At 46.3% G+C, this 16,209-nt stretch overlaps 1 protein-coding gene across 1 annotated transcript; it reads left to right on the forward strand.

The window, feature by feature from the left end:
* Nucleotides 1-300: 300 nt before the first annotated feature.
* LOC139369938 (anti-Muellerian hormone type-2 receptor-like) lies at nucleotides 301-15,765 on the forward strand. Its single transcript, XM_071109222.1, has 8 exons — nucleotides 301-408; nucleotides 2,420-2,611; nucleotides 6,732-6,896; nucleotides 7,270-7,359; nucleotides 12,861-12,979; nucleotides 13,394-13,615; nucleotides 13,926-14,040; nucleotides 15,528-15,765. The coding sequence occupies exons 1-8, from the start codon at nucleotides 384-386 to the stop codon at nucleotides 15,695-15,697; spliced, it is 1,098 nt and encodes a 365-aa protein (XP_070965323.1). The 5' UTR covers nucleotides 301-383; the 3' UTR covers nucleotides 15,698-15,765.
* Nucleotides 15,766-16,209: the final 444 nt, after the last annotated feature.

The raw sequence follows: 16,209 nt of genomic DNA on the forward strand, positions 1-16,209 counted from the left end.
TGTTATTTTAATAACTTTTTTAATAACCTAAAGTTACTTTAAGAAGAAAAAAATCCTGGCTATAGGCTATTAATTGCAGACAAGTTGCTGCTATGCATTTGTTATTGAACAATTTAGTGTTTGTGTCCTCCTTATCAGCCAGTGTGTGCGTATGCGTGTCTGTGTGTGCAGGTCACAGGTGTGTGATAGTGAAGGGGGGCTGGACTGCGTGGGAAACTCAGCTTCCATTCCCATCCCAGTTCACAGACATCAGACCTAGCCAGCAGTCAGCTCACAGACATCAGACCTAGCTTACAGTCAGCTCACAGACATCAGACCTAGCTTACAGTCAGCTCACAGACATCAGACCTAGCCAGCAGTCAGCTCACAGAGAGACAGAACAAATGTGGTTGTATTTAGTCATCTTTGGTAAGTTATGGTTTTATCAAATGTAATGACTGTGCTAATAATTTGAAGTTGACATGGAATTTGGGATACTTTACATTTTTATACATAATTCAATATCATTGCAGAATTATGGATGTGACTATCAGTTGCCATTCACTGTTTGAATGTTTTCTATCTTGAGGCCTTGAAGTGTGTATGGTTTTGAGGCACCAATAATATTGTTTCCGTTGTGTACTTTGTGTATCACCAAAGACCTTAAAGTTTAGCCTACATACCTTTGCAGAAAGGAAAACGGATGAGAATGTTTTGAAAGCAATTCTTATGGGAAAATTCTGAGGAAGTTTCTCAGTTTTTTATATAATTGTATACCTAGGTCTATGTAACCCGTGTGAAATGGCTTGCTAGTTAGCGGGGTGAGTACTAATAGGGTTTCAATCGGTGACGTCACTCGCTCTGAGACTTGAAGTAGTTGTTTCCCTTGCTCTCAGCAAGGGCGGTGGTTTTTATGGAGCGATGTGGGAGGCAGCTGTTGATGTGTGCAGAGGGTCCCTGGTTCGAGCCCAGGTAGGGACGAGGAGAGGGACGGAAGCTAAACTGTTACACCTATTCTTGAATTTCAGTTTTTCCCTGATTTAACGTAATTTAATCATTCTATTCTGTTTCGTTTCGTTCTGTTCTATTCTAGTCAAGTGAAATAATATTGTAAGTGTTTCTATCTTAGTTAAATTATTACACACTGAGTGTACAAAACATTAGGAACACATTCCTAATATTGAGTTGCATGCCCTATTGCACTCAGAACAGCCTCATTTCGTCGGGGAATGGACTCTACAAGGTGTCGAAAGCGTTCTACAGGGATGCTGGCCCCATGTTGACTCCAATGCCTCCCACAGTTGTGTCAAGTCTTATACCCACCACTGCGACCTGTATGCTCTCATTGGCTGGCCCTCACTACATTCCGTCACCAAACCCACTGGCTCCAGGTCATCTATAAGTCTCTGCTAGGTAAAGCCCCGGCTTAGCTCAGCTCACTGGTCACCATAGCAACACCCACCCGTAGCACGTGCTCCAGCAGGTATAATGCACTGGTCATCCCCAAAGCCAACACCTTTGGCCACCTTTCCTTCCAGTTCTCTGCTGCCAATGACTGGAATGAATTGCAAAAATATCAGAAGCTGGAGTCTTTTATCGCCCTATCTAACTTTAAGCATCAGCTGTCTGAGCAGCTTACCGATCACTGTACCTGTACAAAGCTAATCTGTAAATAGCCCACCCGACTACCTCATCCCCATATTATGACTTAACCTCTTGCTCTTTTGCACACCAATATTCTACTTGCACATCATCATCTGCACATCTATCACTCCAATATTAATGCTAAATTGTATTTTTATTTTTTTTTACCTCTAGGGCCTATTTATTGCTATCTCCCTACTCTTCTACATTTGCACACACTGTACATAGATTTTTATTTTCTTTTGTGTTATTGACTGTACGTTTGTTTATGTGTAACTCTGTGTTTTTGTTGCACTGATTTGCTTTATCTTGGCCAGGTCACAGTTGTAAATGAGAACTTGCTCTCAACTGGCCTACCTGGTTAAATAAAGGTGTTCTCAACTGGCCTACCTGGTTAAATAAAGGTGAAATAAAATAAATAAATCTATAAAAGTTAGCTGGATGTCCCTTGGGTGGTGAACCATTCTTGATACACACAGAAAACTGTTGAGGGAAAAACCCAGCAGCGTTGCAGTTCTTGGCACAAACCGGTACACCTGGCACCTACTACCGAACCGCGTTCAAAGGAACTTAAATATTTTGTCTTGCCGATTCACCCTCTGAATGGCACGTACCCAATCCATTTCTCAAGACTTAAAAGTCCTTCTTTAACCTGTCCCCTCCCCTTCATCTACAGTGATTTAACAAGTGACATCAATAAGGTTATCATAACTTTCACCTGGTAAGTCGATGTCATGGAAAGAGCAGATGTTCCTAATGTTTTGTAAACTCAGTGTATCTTTCCTTTCTCGTATAGGATGTCTGTCACTGTGTGTCCCTGCTCCAGTGGTGGAGCAGGGACGGAGTTGTGTGTTCCTGACCAGTTCCCGTAACTCCAAGAATATGGAGGAGGGTCGCGTTAACGGTACAATCCAGTACTGTGCCCACGCTAACTGCTGTGTCGGCTTCTTTCGTATTATCGAGGGCCAGCCAGTGGCAGAACTACAAGGTGATATTTATTTAGATTTTTTTATATTAAAAAAATATTAACAAATATCAACAAACAAAAGAGGAATAGTCACATGCAAACAAGCATTCATACAAACTATTTACATGGCCAGGAATCCTAAACAAACTAATTATATTAATTAATCATACAACAAGTTTGAATTTACCTTTTTGTTTTTCATTTTAGTTAAATATTGTTTCAATTCATTTATAAAGTGAAAAAAGTTAGGTTTTGAATTAGACCATTTGCATAGCTACAAATTGTATGGAGTGGAAACAAACATTTTTTGTTGAAAACGGGCCGATTTGCGAGTGCTAATCAATCAACCAACCATCACTAACGTTAGCTATCATAGCTAAATTACCTGGGAAGTGAATCAGCCACACATTCCACCCAGCGACCAACAATGGGGCGGCATGGTAGCCTAGTGGTTGGAGTGTTGGACTAGTAACCGAAAAGGTTGCAAGATCGAATCCCCGAGCTGACAACGTACAAATCTGTCGTTCTGCCCCTGAACAGGCAGTTAACCCACTGTTCCTAGGCTGTCATTGTAAATAAGAATTTGTTCTTAACTGACTTGCCTGGTTAAATAAAGGTAAAATAAAAAATAAATTAAAAAATGGTGTTCACAGACATATTCAACTAACCTTAATGCACCCAGGATATATCAGGAGTTGATCAGGAGTCAATATGTTTGAATGCACCCAGGATATATCAGGAGTTGATCAGGAGTCAATATGTTTGAATGCACCCAGGATATATCAGGAGTCAATATGTTTGAATGCACCCAGGATATATCAGGAGTTGATCAGGAGTCAATATGTTTGAATGCACCCAGGATATATCAGGAGTTGATCAGGAGTCAATATGTTTGAATGCACCCAGGATATATCAGGAGTTGACCAGGAGTCAATATGTTTGAATACACCCAGGATATATCAGGAGTTGATCAGGAGTCAATATGTTTGTTGGCACCCAGGATATATCAGGAGTTGACCAGGAGTCAATATGTTTGAATGCACCCAGGATATATCAGGAGTTGATCAGGAGTCAATATGTTTGTTGGTACCAGGATATATCAGGAGTTGACCAGGAGTCAATATGCTTGTTGGCACCCATGATGCGTCTAGGCCTTCCTCTGTCCCAACTTCCAGAACAAACCTATGAAGGTGCCGCATGGCTGGACGATTGCAGGAGGGTGCAAGATATTTTAAGGAAAGAACAACCCGCTGTCTATGTATTGTCACTGTGGTCCACACTGAGTGAACTTAGTTACGCAGGCTGCCTGTGTAGCCTCTCCACTAGGAAGAGATTCAATGGGTCTGGTGCATGAATTGGGGGGGCTTCTTTAATCAATCTGGCAAGTTGATTTTACCAGGAAATCACAAAATCAAAGCATGGTTTCACCTCGTTGAAACCTCTCTGTCCCACCAGGTGGACTGTTCACACCCCTGCCGTCCGTTCAGTTCTCAGCCAGTATGGGTCAGCGCTGACAGCCCTTGGAGAAATGGCATCACGCAGCTCATCTGACACTTCAACTAAGGCTAATGGTCTTGATGGAACATTTGTAAAAGGGAACACTGTGCTCGGCCTTGAAATGGCTGAAGACCTGATGGGGGATTTGTAGAGCCTGAACACCTCCCTGCAGCTGAGGAAACAGACCGTTTCAGGCAATGTTAGAGGCTGTGGACCACGTCAAAACAAGCATGCAGGACAAGCGAACGGAGGAGCACTTTGATGTCTTGTTCGCAAAAGCAAATGCCGTGGCAACAAAGTTGGACCTACAACCTATTCAGATGCTTCAAATCCACAAACCTACAAAGCGTTACACCGGTCAGACTGCAGCCCCTATACATCCGGATGCCCAGGTCTACAACCCTTAGGACACAGTGAATACTCAGCCCCTATCCGTCCGGATGCCCAGTTCTACAACCCTTAGGACACAGTGAATACTCAGCCCCTATACATCCGGATGCCCAGTTCTACAACCCTTAGGACACAGTGAATACTCAGCCCCTATACATCCGGATGCCCAGTTCTACAACCCTTAGGACACAGTGAATACTCAGCCCATATCCATCCGGATGCCCAGTCTTTGTACAGAGCCCAGTTCTACAACCCTTAGGACCCAGTGAATACTCCATTCATACAGAGGTTTGATCAAGCTGGATTCCAGCTTGAAAATGTGCAGCTACGCGGAGACACGGACAAGGTGGTAGACCAGTATCCTGAATTGAATTCAAGACTACTGCAGGTGCAGCTGGCCTTGTTTTGGGGTTAATTACACATAACAATTCTAGCTCAAATGTTGCTAACATTATTGGGGAAATGGTGCCAGAGGTGAGAGGTCTCTTCAGTCAGGTGGAAGCTTTAGTAAGGCGTCTGCTGGTTGTCCCTGCCTCCTCTGTAGAGGCTGAGAGGAGTTTTAGTGCTCTGAGGAGGCTGAAAACATGGCTTAGATCAGCCATGAGTCAAACAAGGCTGAATAATGTGGCCATGTGGCACGTGCACTAAGGAGAAACTGGACAGACTGGACCTTGAAGGAATATGCCAGTCTTTTATCGGTGTCAACGATAAACGTAAAAAGGCCTTTGGATCCTTTGCTTGAAGAATGGCAAGTCAAAACACATGTCATTGCCTGGAGAGGAGATTAGCGGAGAGCAGAGCAGAGGAGATGAGAGGATAGGAGAGGAGGAGAGCAGAGGAAAGGAGAAGAGATGACTGGAGAGGAGAAGATAGGAGAGGAGAGGAGAGGAGAGGAGAGGAGAGGACTGGAGATGACTGGAGAGGATAGGAGATGACTGGAGAGGAGAGGATAGGAGATGACTGGAGAGGAGAAGATAGGAGAGGAGAGCAGAGGAAAGGAGAAGAGATGACTGGAGAGGAGAAGAGAGGAGAGGAGAGGACTGGAGATGACTGGAGAGGATAGGAGATGACTGGAGAGGAGAGGATAGGAGATGACTGGAGAGGAGAAGATAGGAGAGGAGAGCAGAGGAAAGGAGAAGAGATGACTGGAGAGGAGAAGATAGGAGAGGAGAGGAGAGGAGAGGAGAGGAGAAGAGAAGAGATGACTGGAGAGGAGAGGGGAGGAGAAGAGATTACTGGAGAGGAGAGGAGAGGAGAAGAGAGGAGAGGAGAGGAGAAGAGATGACTGGAGAGGAGAGGAGAAGAGATGACTGGAGAGGATAGGAGAGGAGAGGAGAAGAGAGGAGAAGAGATGACTGGAGAGGAGAAGAGATGACTGGAGAGGAGAGGAGAGGAGAGGAGAGGAGAGGAGAGGAGAGGAGAGGAGAATATAGGAGAGGAGAAGATAGGAGAGGAGAGGAGAAGAGATGACTGGAGAGGATAGGAAAGGAGAAGAGGTGACTGGAGAGGATAGGAAAGGAGAAGAGATGACTGGAGAGCAGGGGAGAGGAGAGGAGAAGAGATGACTGGAGAGGAGGGGAGAATATAGGACCAGAGGAGAGGAGGAGAGAGGGCTGGAGAGGAGAAGATGGGAGGAGAGGAGAGCAGAGCAAACACCCCTGCTACCCGCCCAAGCTTACTTGTAAATAAAAACAACAATTTGCTAAACCTTGGCCACAATATCTGGACTTGTCTTCATATAACAATGCATATATTTCTGTTTATATGATTAGGGTTATGGTTGTACTTCATTAATTCCTCATCTCTGCCGTTACATAAAATGAAACAAGAAAAGGTTAAAAAAAATAATACTAATAATAAAACAGAGAAATGTAATACGATACATTATTAGATATTATTATAAAAAATGTAAATAAATACAAAGTTCATCCCATAGGTTAGTGAATTTGTAAATATTTTAGAATGGCAGGAAATGAGTTTTCCCATGTTTATGTTGTTGACTCCATGGCTACGGCCTTGTGACAGATGTCCACAGACCCTTCACACACCAGACACAATTAGACCAGATACCAGATTTAAATCAATGGCACACTGTGAAATTTCAACAGCATTTTTTCTGCCTCTTTGCTTGATAATCTGAGGAATGTGGCAGGCGAAATGTAACCTCTCTCATTCATAAACAGTCCAAAATAAATCCCAAATAGCCTAAAAGTGGCGTTTGTGTACACCTCTGTTAATCTGCCATTCTCTGTAGGTTGCAAAATGGTAGTCGGTGGCTGCCTAGATTCTACCTGCTTTACATCAACCACCCATTTAGACTACATCAGATGTGAGTGCAGCTCAAACCTCTGTAATGGCAACATCACGTGGAACCCAGAAGAGAAGCAACCTCAACTCAAACACTCATCTCACTCTGCAGGTATGGATACTTTGCATCATATTCATTTCTTTTCTCGTCTGCCCATTCAACCTTGTGAGATCACTCCCTTTCCACTCCTCTTTTCTGTGTTCTGTTGTTTAACCTTGGAACCAAAGCCCAGCGTGTGAAGTCCCCGTCCCTTTCACTCCCTGTTCCTCACTCCCCGTCCCCTCACTCCCTGTTCCTCACAGCCTGCACCCACGCAGTCACACAAACATCTACCCTGCTGCATAAAGACATAGCAAGGTGTCATCCATATACTGTATGCATTTATCACAATGGCGCCATGTACCGTAGGCATTACGAATGCAGATTTGACCTACTGCACATTTAAAAGCATGTACTTCATTCTGTTACTGTGCTGTGTCTGCAGACATGGTCACGGCCACTGTGGTTGTCCTTGGGATGTTACTGTGTACCCTAGTGGTGGCAGTTAAATGCAGACATCGTTTCAGAGGTTACGGTAAGTTTATGTTTACACAAATATTAATTTATTAACTTATCAAATATTAATAATATTAATTTATCCTCTTTGATTTCAGCTTATTCTGAACAAAATTATAAACGCAACATGTCAAGCGTTGATCTTATGCTTCACGATTTGAAATAAAAAGGTTTCTCTCAAATGTTGTGCCCAAAATGTGTTTACATCTCTGTTAGTAAGCGTTTCTCTTTTTCCAAGATGACACATCCACCTGTGTGGAATATCAAGAAGCTGATTAAAACAACATGATCGTTACACAGGTGCATCTTTTTGATGAGGACAATACAAGGTCATTCTAAAATGTGCAGTCTTGTCACACAACACAGTGCTACAAATGTTTCAAGTTTTGAGGGAGCGTGCCATTGGCTGACTGCAGGAATGTCCACCAGAGCAGTTTTGAGGGAGCAGTGCCATTGGCTGACTGCAGGAATGTCCACCAGAGCAGTTTTGAGGGAGCAGTGCCATTGGCTGACTGCAGGAATGTCCACCAGAGCAGTTTTGAGGGAGCAGTGCCATTGGCTGACTGCAGGAATGTCCACCAGAGCAGTTTTGAGGGAGCAGTGCCATTGGCTGACTGCAGGAATGTCCACCAGAGCAGTTTTGAGGGAGCGTGCCATTGGCTGACTGCAGGAATGTCCACCAGAGCAGTTTTGAGGGAGCAGTGCCATTGGCTGACTGCAGGAATGTCCACCAGAGCAGTTTTGAGGGAGCAGTGCCATTGGCTGACTGCAGGAATGTCCACCAGAGCAGTTTGGCTGACTGCAGGAATGTCCACCAGAGCAGTTTTGAGGGAGCAGTGCCATTGGCTGACTGCAGGAATGTCCACCAGAGCAGTTTTGAGGGAGCAGTGCCATTGGCTGACTGCAGGAATGTCCACCAGAGCAGTTTTGAGGGAGCAGTGCCATTGGCTGACTGCAGGAATGTCCACCAGAGCAGTTTGGCTGAGTGCAGGAATGTCCACCAGAGCAGTTTGGCTGACTGCAGGAATGTCCACCAGAGCAGTTTGGCTGACTGCAGGAATGTCCACCAGAGCAGTTTTGAGGGAGCAGTGCCATTGGCATGCTGACTGCAGGAATGTCCACCAAAGCAGTTGCCAGAGCATTAAATGTTAAATTCTCTACCATTTTAGAGATTTTGGCATTACGTCCAACCGGCCTCACAACCTCAGACCGTGTGTAACCACGCCAGCCCAGGACCTCCACATCCAGCTTCTTCACCTGTGGGACTGTCTGAGACCAGCCTCCCGGACAGCTGATGAAACTGTGGGTTTTTGCACAACCAAAGAATTTATACACAAACTGTCAGAAACCGTCTCAGGGAAGCTCATCAAGATCCTCATCATCCTCACCAGGGTCTTAACCTGACTGTAGTTCGGCATTGTAAACCAACTTCAGTGGGTAAATGCTCACCTTCGATGGCCACTCGCACATTAGTGAAGTGTGCTCTTAACAGATGAATCCCGGTTTCAACTGTACCGGGCAGATGGCAGACAGCGTGTTTGGCGTCTTGTGGGCGTGTTTGGCGTCTTGTGGGCGTGTTTGGCGTCTTGTGGGCGTGTTTGGCGTCTTGTGGGCGTGTTTGGTGTCTTGTGGGCGTGTTTGGCGTCTTGTGGGCGCGTGGTTTGTTGATGTCAACGTTGTGATTAGAGTTTCCCATGGTGGGGTTATGGTATGGGCAGGTATAAGCTACGGACAATGAACACAATTGCATTTAATCGATGGCAATTTTAATGCACAGAGATACCGTGATGAGATCCTGAGGCCCATTGTCTTGCAATTCATCCTCCGTCATCACCTCATGTTTCAGCATGATAATGCACGGTCCCATGTCGCAAGGATCTGTACACATTTCCTGGAAGCTGAAAATATCCCAGTTCTTCCATGGCCTGCATACTCACTAGACATAGTCACCCATTAAGCATGTTTGGGATGCTCTGGATCGACGTGTTCCAGTTCCCGCCCATATCCAGCAACTTCTCACAGCCATTGAAGAGGATTAGGACAACATTCCACAGGCCACAATCAACAGCCTGATCAACTCTATGTGAAGGAGATGTGTTGTGCTGCATGAGGCAAATGGTGGTGACAGCAGATACTGGTTTTCTGATCCATTTTTTTTTTTAAAGGTATCTGATGATACCTTTTATATCTGCATATCTGGATTCCCAGTCATGTGAAATCCATAGATTAAGGCCTAATTAATTTATTTAAATTGACTGATTTCCTTATATGAACTAAAACTCAGTAAAATCTTTGAAATTGTTGCTTTATATTTTTTGTTCAGTGTATTCCATAACATTTTAGTCATTTTCATCATAATAGTTTAAATATATCCCTTGTATTTCCCATAAGTATGTTAAATATATATTTGTTGTAGACTGCCACTAGAGTTTGATAAAACGCTCTTGTGGGTTGGGATTATCAAGAGTGAATGATATGTGGGATTTGGCCGAAATTACATTCACATGACTATTATGAATCATTCCATTAACCTACTAGCTGGATTCTCCCTCCCTCTCTCTCTCTCTCTCTCTCTCTCTACCCCACCCTACCTCCCTCCCTCCCTCCCTCCCTCTCTCTCTCTCTACCCCACCCTACCTCCCTCCCTACCCTCTCTCTCTCTCTCTCTACCTCCCTACCTCCCTCCCTACCCTCTCTCTCTCTCTCTCTACCACCCTCCCTCCCTCCCTACCCTCTCTCTCTCTCTCTACCCCACCCTACCTCCCTCCCTACCCTCTCTCTCTCTCTCTACCACCCTACCTCCCTCCCTACCCTCTCTCTCTCTCTCTCTACCCCACCCTCCCTCCCTCCCTACCCTCTCTCTCTCTCTCTCTCTCTACCACCCTCCCTCCCTCCCTACCCTCTCTCTCTCTCTCTACCCCACCCTACCTCCCTCCCTACCCTCTCTCTCTCTCTCTACCACCCTACCTCCCTCCCTACCCTCTCTCTCTCTCTCTACCTCCCTCCCTCCCTCCCTACCCTCTCTCTCTCTCTCTACCCCACCCTCCCTCCCTCCCTACCCTCTCTCTCTCTCTCTCTACCTCCCTCCCTCCCTACCCTCTCTCTCTCTCTCTCTCTACCCCACCCTACCTCCCTCCCTACCCTCTCTCTCTCTCTCTACCCCACCCTACCTCCCTCCCTACCCTCTCTCTCTCTCTCTCTACCTCCCTACCTCCCTCCCTACCCTCTCTCTCTCTCTACCACCCTCCCTCCCTCCCTACCCTCTCTCTCTCTCTCTACCCCACCCTACCTCCCTCCCTACCCTCTCTCTCTCTCTCTACCACCCTACCTCCCTCCCTACCCTCTCTCTCTCTCTACCTCCCTCCCTCCCTACCCTCTCTCTCTCTCTCTCTACCCCACACTCCCTCCCTCCCTACCCTCTCTCTCTCTCTCTCTACCTCCCTCCCTCCCTACCCTCTCTCTCTCTCTCTACCCCACCCTACCTCCCTCCCTACCCTCTCTCTCTCTCTCTACCCCACCCTACCTCCCTCCCTACCCTCTCTCTCTCTCTCTCTCTCTCTCTACCTCCCTCCCTCCCTCCCTCCCTCTCTCTCTCTCTACCACCCTCCCTCCCTCCCTACCCTCTCTCTCTCTCTCTCTACCCCACCCTCCCTCCCTCCCTACCCTCTCTCTCTCTCTCTCTCTACCTCCCTCCCTCCCTCCCTACCCTCTCTCTCTCTCTCTCTACCTCCCTCCCTCCCTCCCTACCCTCGCTCTCTCTCTCTACCCCACCCTCCCTCCCTCCCTACCCTCTCTCTCTCTCTCTCTACCTCCCTCCCTCCCTCCCTACCCTCTCTCTCTCTCTCTCTCTCTACCTCCCTCCCTCCCTCCCTACCCTCCCTCTCTCTCTCTCTACCCCACCCTCCCTACCCTCCCTCTCTCTCTCTCTACCCCACCCTCCCTCCATCCCTCCCCTCTCTCTCTCTACCCCACCCTCCCTCCCTCCCTACCGTCTCTCTCTCTCTCTCTACCCCACCCTCCCTCCCTCCCTACCCTCTCTCTCTCTCTCTCTCTCTCTACCTCCCTCCCTCCCTCCCTACCCTCTCTCTCTCTACCTCCCTCCCTCCCTACCCTCTCTCTCTCTCTCTACCCCACCCTACCTCCCTCCCTCCCCTCTCTCTCTCTCTCTCTCTCTACCTCCCTCCCTCCCTCCCTCCCTACCCTATCTCTCTACCACCCTCCCTCCCTCCCTACCCTCTCTCTCTCTCTCTCTACCTCCCTCCCTCCCTCCCTACCCTCTCTCTCTCTCTCTCTACCCCACCCTACCTCCCTCCCTACCCTCTCTCTCTCTCTCTCTCTACCTCCCTCCCTCCCTCCCTACCCTCTCTCTCTCTCTCTCTACCCCACCCTACCTCCCTCCCTACCCCTCTCTCTCTCTCTCTCTCTCTACCTCCCTCCCTCCCTCCCTACCCTCTCTCTCTCTCTCTACCCCACCCTACCTCCCTCCCTACCCTCTCTCTCTCTCTACCCCACCCTACCTCCCTCCCTACCCTCTCTCTCTCTCTACCCCACCCTACCTCCCTCCCTACCCTCTCTCTCTCTCTCTCTCTCTACCTCCCTCCCTCCCTCCCTACCCTCTCTCTCTCTCTCTCTCTCTACCCCACCCTACCTCCCTCCCTACCCTCTCTCTCTCTCTCTCTACCTCCCTCCCTCCCTACCCTCTCTCTCTCTCTACCCCTCCCTCCCTCCCTCCCTACCCTCTCTCTCTCTCTCTCTACCTCCCTCCCTCCCTACCCTCTCTCTCTCTCTCTCTCTACCCCACCCTCCCTCCCTCCCTACCCTCTCTCTCTCTCTCTCTACCTCCCTCCCTCCCACACGCTGTCCTCTTTTGTTCACTGACCTTCGTTTTTCCTCAGACCACTTTTCACTGCTGTTGCATTTCAGTGTCATTTATTTTTTCAATCTCGTGATTTCTTATCTTCCTTTTCCTTTTGAGTCATTCCTGACTGGCTGACTGACTGGCTGGCTGGCTGACTGACTGGCTGACTGGCTGACTGACTGGCTGGCTGACTGGCTGGCTGACTGGCTGGCTGGCTGACTGGCTGACTGGCTGACTGGCTGACTGACTGGCTGACTGACTGGCTGGCTGACTGGCTGGCTGACTGACTGGCTGACTGGCTGGCTGGCTGGCTGACTGGCTGACTGGCTGACTGGCTGGCTGGCTGGCTGACTGACTGGCTGACTGGCTGACTGGCTGCTGACTGGCTGACTGACTGACTGGCTGACTGACCACCTGCATGCCCCAACACTAATGCAACACTGTATCAGTAAGTCACATTGGCTAAAATATCGGAGTCTATTTGTTTATAGTGTATTTTACCATAGGGTGAATCCTAACCTCCTGAAGAATCAAACATTTACTTAGTTATGCACTGATGTCAATGGGAGACTAAGTGAAAATGCGACTTTATGCTAAATTAGGATACACCCGTGCATTAACAGTAAATGGCTGAACATGAATTCTCTCCACCCGCCTCTTAGATGACAAGCAGCATCTATCTCTGCCAGAGGAATCTCTGACCTCACTGTGCTCATGCCACATATCAAAACAGTCTGATATGGACCTGACCAGCATGGAACTACAACAGGAAAGTATTTACGTAGGTCGCTGGACATTGTGGGCATTCTGTGTACCTCTTCTCTTCTCATTTCAGATTGATTCATTGTTTGATTGATTCATTCAGATTGATTCATTGTTTGATTGATTCATTCAGATTGATTCATTGATTTATTGATTCATTCAGATTGATTCATTGTTTGATTCATTCATTCAGATTGATTCATTGTTTGATTGATTCATTCAGATTGATTCATTGATTTATTGATTCATTCAGAGTGATTCATTGTTTGATTGATTCATTCAGATTGATTCATTGATTTATTGATTCATTCAGATTGATTCATTGTTTGATTGATTCATTCAGATTGATTCATTTTTTGATTGATTCATTCAGATTGATTCATTGTTTGATTGATTCATTCAGATTGATTCATTGTTTGATTGATTCATTCAGATTGTGGGTAGTGGTCACTTTGCGTCGGTGTGGCAGGGAAGCTACCAAGGGACTACGGTGGCTGTGAAGGTGTTCCCCACCTGGTGCAGACAGGAGTTCACAGTGGAGAGGGAAGTGTACGGACTACCACACCTGGTGCATGCTGGGATTGCTCACTTCCTGGGAGCTGGCAGGAAGTCAGATAGCGGAGACTGTGTCCTGCTCCTGGAGCTAGCCACATGCGTGAGTAACACTGTTTACATAGAGAGAGACGACGTCAAATACCTCTTATAAGACATGAAGGTTCATACATGCTTATTGCAGCAAGTTATAAAGCCTTATAACCAGATGCTTTAATACGTAGTGTTACCATGGTAATTGTCTGATTCTCTAGCTTGGTTTGACGTAAAGCCTCATTCTGCTTAATGTCCGAAGTTCCCATGCCAGGCTTCATGTTTATTGTTTAAATACTGATGTACGTTACGGTCATTTTAACTAGATAACCACATGAACGTGACACAAGGAAAAACTCTTGACTTGTCTTTCTATCCAGGGCTCTCTCAGCTCCTTCCTGTCCAAGAACAGCAGTGACTGGACGACAACACTGAAGCTGGCCCAGTCTCTGTCTGAGGGACTGGCTTACCTCCATTCTGACTTCTACAGGCATGGTATGTATGGGCCATCATCATCAACATCATCATCATCATCATTATCATTATTATAAATCATCAACATCATCATCATCATCATTATCATCATTATTATAAATCATCAACATCATCGTTATTGTTATCATCATTATTATCATCATCATCATAATCAACATCATCATCATTATTATAATCAACATCATTATCAACATCATTATCATCATCATTATTATTATAAATCAAAATCATCAACATCATCGTTATTGTTATCATCATTATTGTTATCATCATTATTGTCATTATCATCATCGACATCATCATTATTATCATCATCATCATAATCAACATCATCAACATCATTATCAACATCATTATCAACATCGACATCATTATTATAAGCATCATTACATCATAATCATCAGCATTATCATCATCATTACCATCAGCCTTATCATCATAATCAACATCATTATCATCATCGACATCATCATTATTATTATTATTATAATCACCATTATTATCATCATCATCATTATTATTATAATCACCATCATCATCATCATCGTCAATCAATCAAATGTATTTATAAAGCCCTTTTTACATCAGCTGATGTCTCAAAGTGCTGTACAGAATCCCAGCTTAAAACCCCAAACAGCAAGCAATGCAGGTGTAGAAGCACGGTGGCTTGGAAAAACTCCCTAGAAAGGCAGAAACCCAGGAAGAACCAGGCTCTGAGAGGTGGCCAGTCCTCTTCTGGCTGTGCTGGGTAGAAAGGAACCAGGCTCTGAGAGGTGGCCAGTCCTCTTCTGGCTGTGCTGGGTAGAAAGGAACCAGGCTCTGAGGGGTGGCCAGTCCTCTTCTGGCTGTGCCAGGTGGAGATTATAACAGTACATGGCCATTAAGGCCAGATCGTTCTTCAAGATGTTTAAACATTCATAGATAACCAGCAGGGTCAAATAATAATCACAGTGGTTGTAGAGGGTGCAACAGGTCAGCACCTCAGGAGTAAACGTCAGTAGGCTTTTCATAACCGAGCATTCAGAGGTCGAGACAGCAGGTCAGGTAGAGAGAGAGGGGGGGTCGAAAACAGCAGGTCCGGGACAAAGTAGCACTTCCTGTGAACAGGTCAGGGTTCCATAGCCGCAGGCAGAACAGCAGAAACTGGATCAGCAGCACGACCAGGTGGACTGGGGTGGGGACAGCCAGGAGTCGTCAGGTAAGGTAGTCCTGAGACATAGTCCTCGGGCTCAGGTCCTCTGGGTTGAGGCAGAGAGAGAGGTGGGAGAATTAGAGGGAGCATACATAAGATCCCACAGGACACGAGATAAGACAGGAGAATTACACCAGATAGGACTTACTGACCCTAGCCCCCCAGCACATAGACTATTCCAACATAGATACTGGAGACTGAGACAGGGGGGGGGACCCTGTGGCCTTGTCCGACGATACCCCCATACAGGGCCAACCAGGCAGCATATAACCCCACCCACTTTTCCATAGCACAGCCCTCACACCACTAGAGGGATATCTTCAACCACCAACCTACTACCCTGAGACATGGCCCACGAAGATCTCCCCCACACCACTAGAGGGATATCTTCAACCATCAACTAACGACCAACCCCACTACCACAAAGATCTCCCCCACACGAGCCCGAAGGGGAGAAAAACTTGATAGGAAGATCACGTCAGTGACTCAAACCACTCAAGTCGAGTATAGCACGACGTGATTCACCCCTCCTAGGGACGGCATGGGACAGCAGTGGTGGGAAAAGTACCCAATTGTCATACTTGAGTAAAAGTAAAGATACATTAATAGAAAATGACTCAAGTAAAAGTGAAAGTCACCCAGTAAAATACTACTTGAGTAAAAGTCTAAAAGTATTTGGTTTTAAATATACTTAAGTATCAGAAGTAAATGGAATTGCTAAAATGTACTTAAGTGTCAAAAGTCAAAGTAAAAGTATAAATAATTTAAAATTCCTTATATTAAGCAAACCAGATGGCACAATTGGCTTTTTTATTTCTTTATTTACTGATAGCCAGGGGCACACCTCCAGATCAGAGGCAGTAGGGATGACCAGGGATGTTCTCTGTTTAGTGAGTCCTCCAGATCAGAGGCAGTAGGGATGACCAGGGATGTTCTCTGTTTAGTGAGTCCTCCAGATCAGAGGCAGTAGGGATGAC

This window comes from Oncorhynchus clarkii, chromosome 17 (genome assembly GCF_045791955.1).
Source record: "Oncorhynchus clarkii lewisi isolate Uvic-CL-2024 chromosome 17, UVic_Ocla_1.0, whole genome shotgun sequence".
NCBI lineage: Eukaryota > Metazoa > Chordata > Actinopteri > Salmoniformes > Salmonidae > Oncorhynchus > Oncorhynchus clarkii.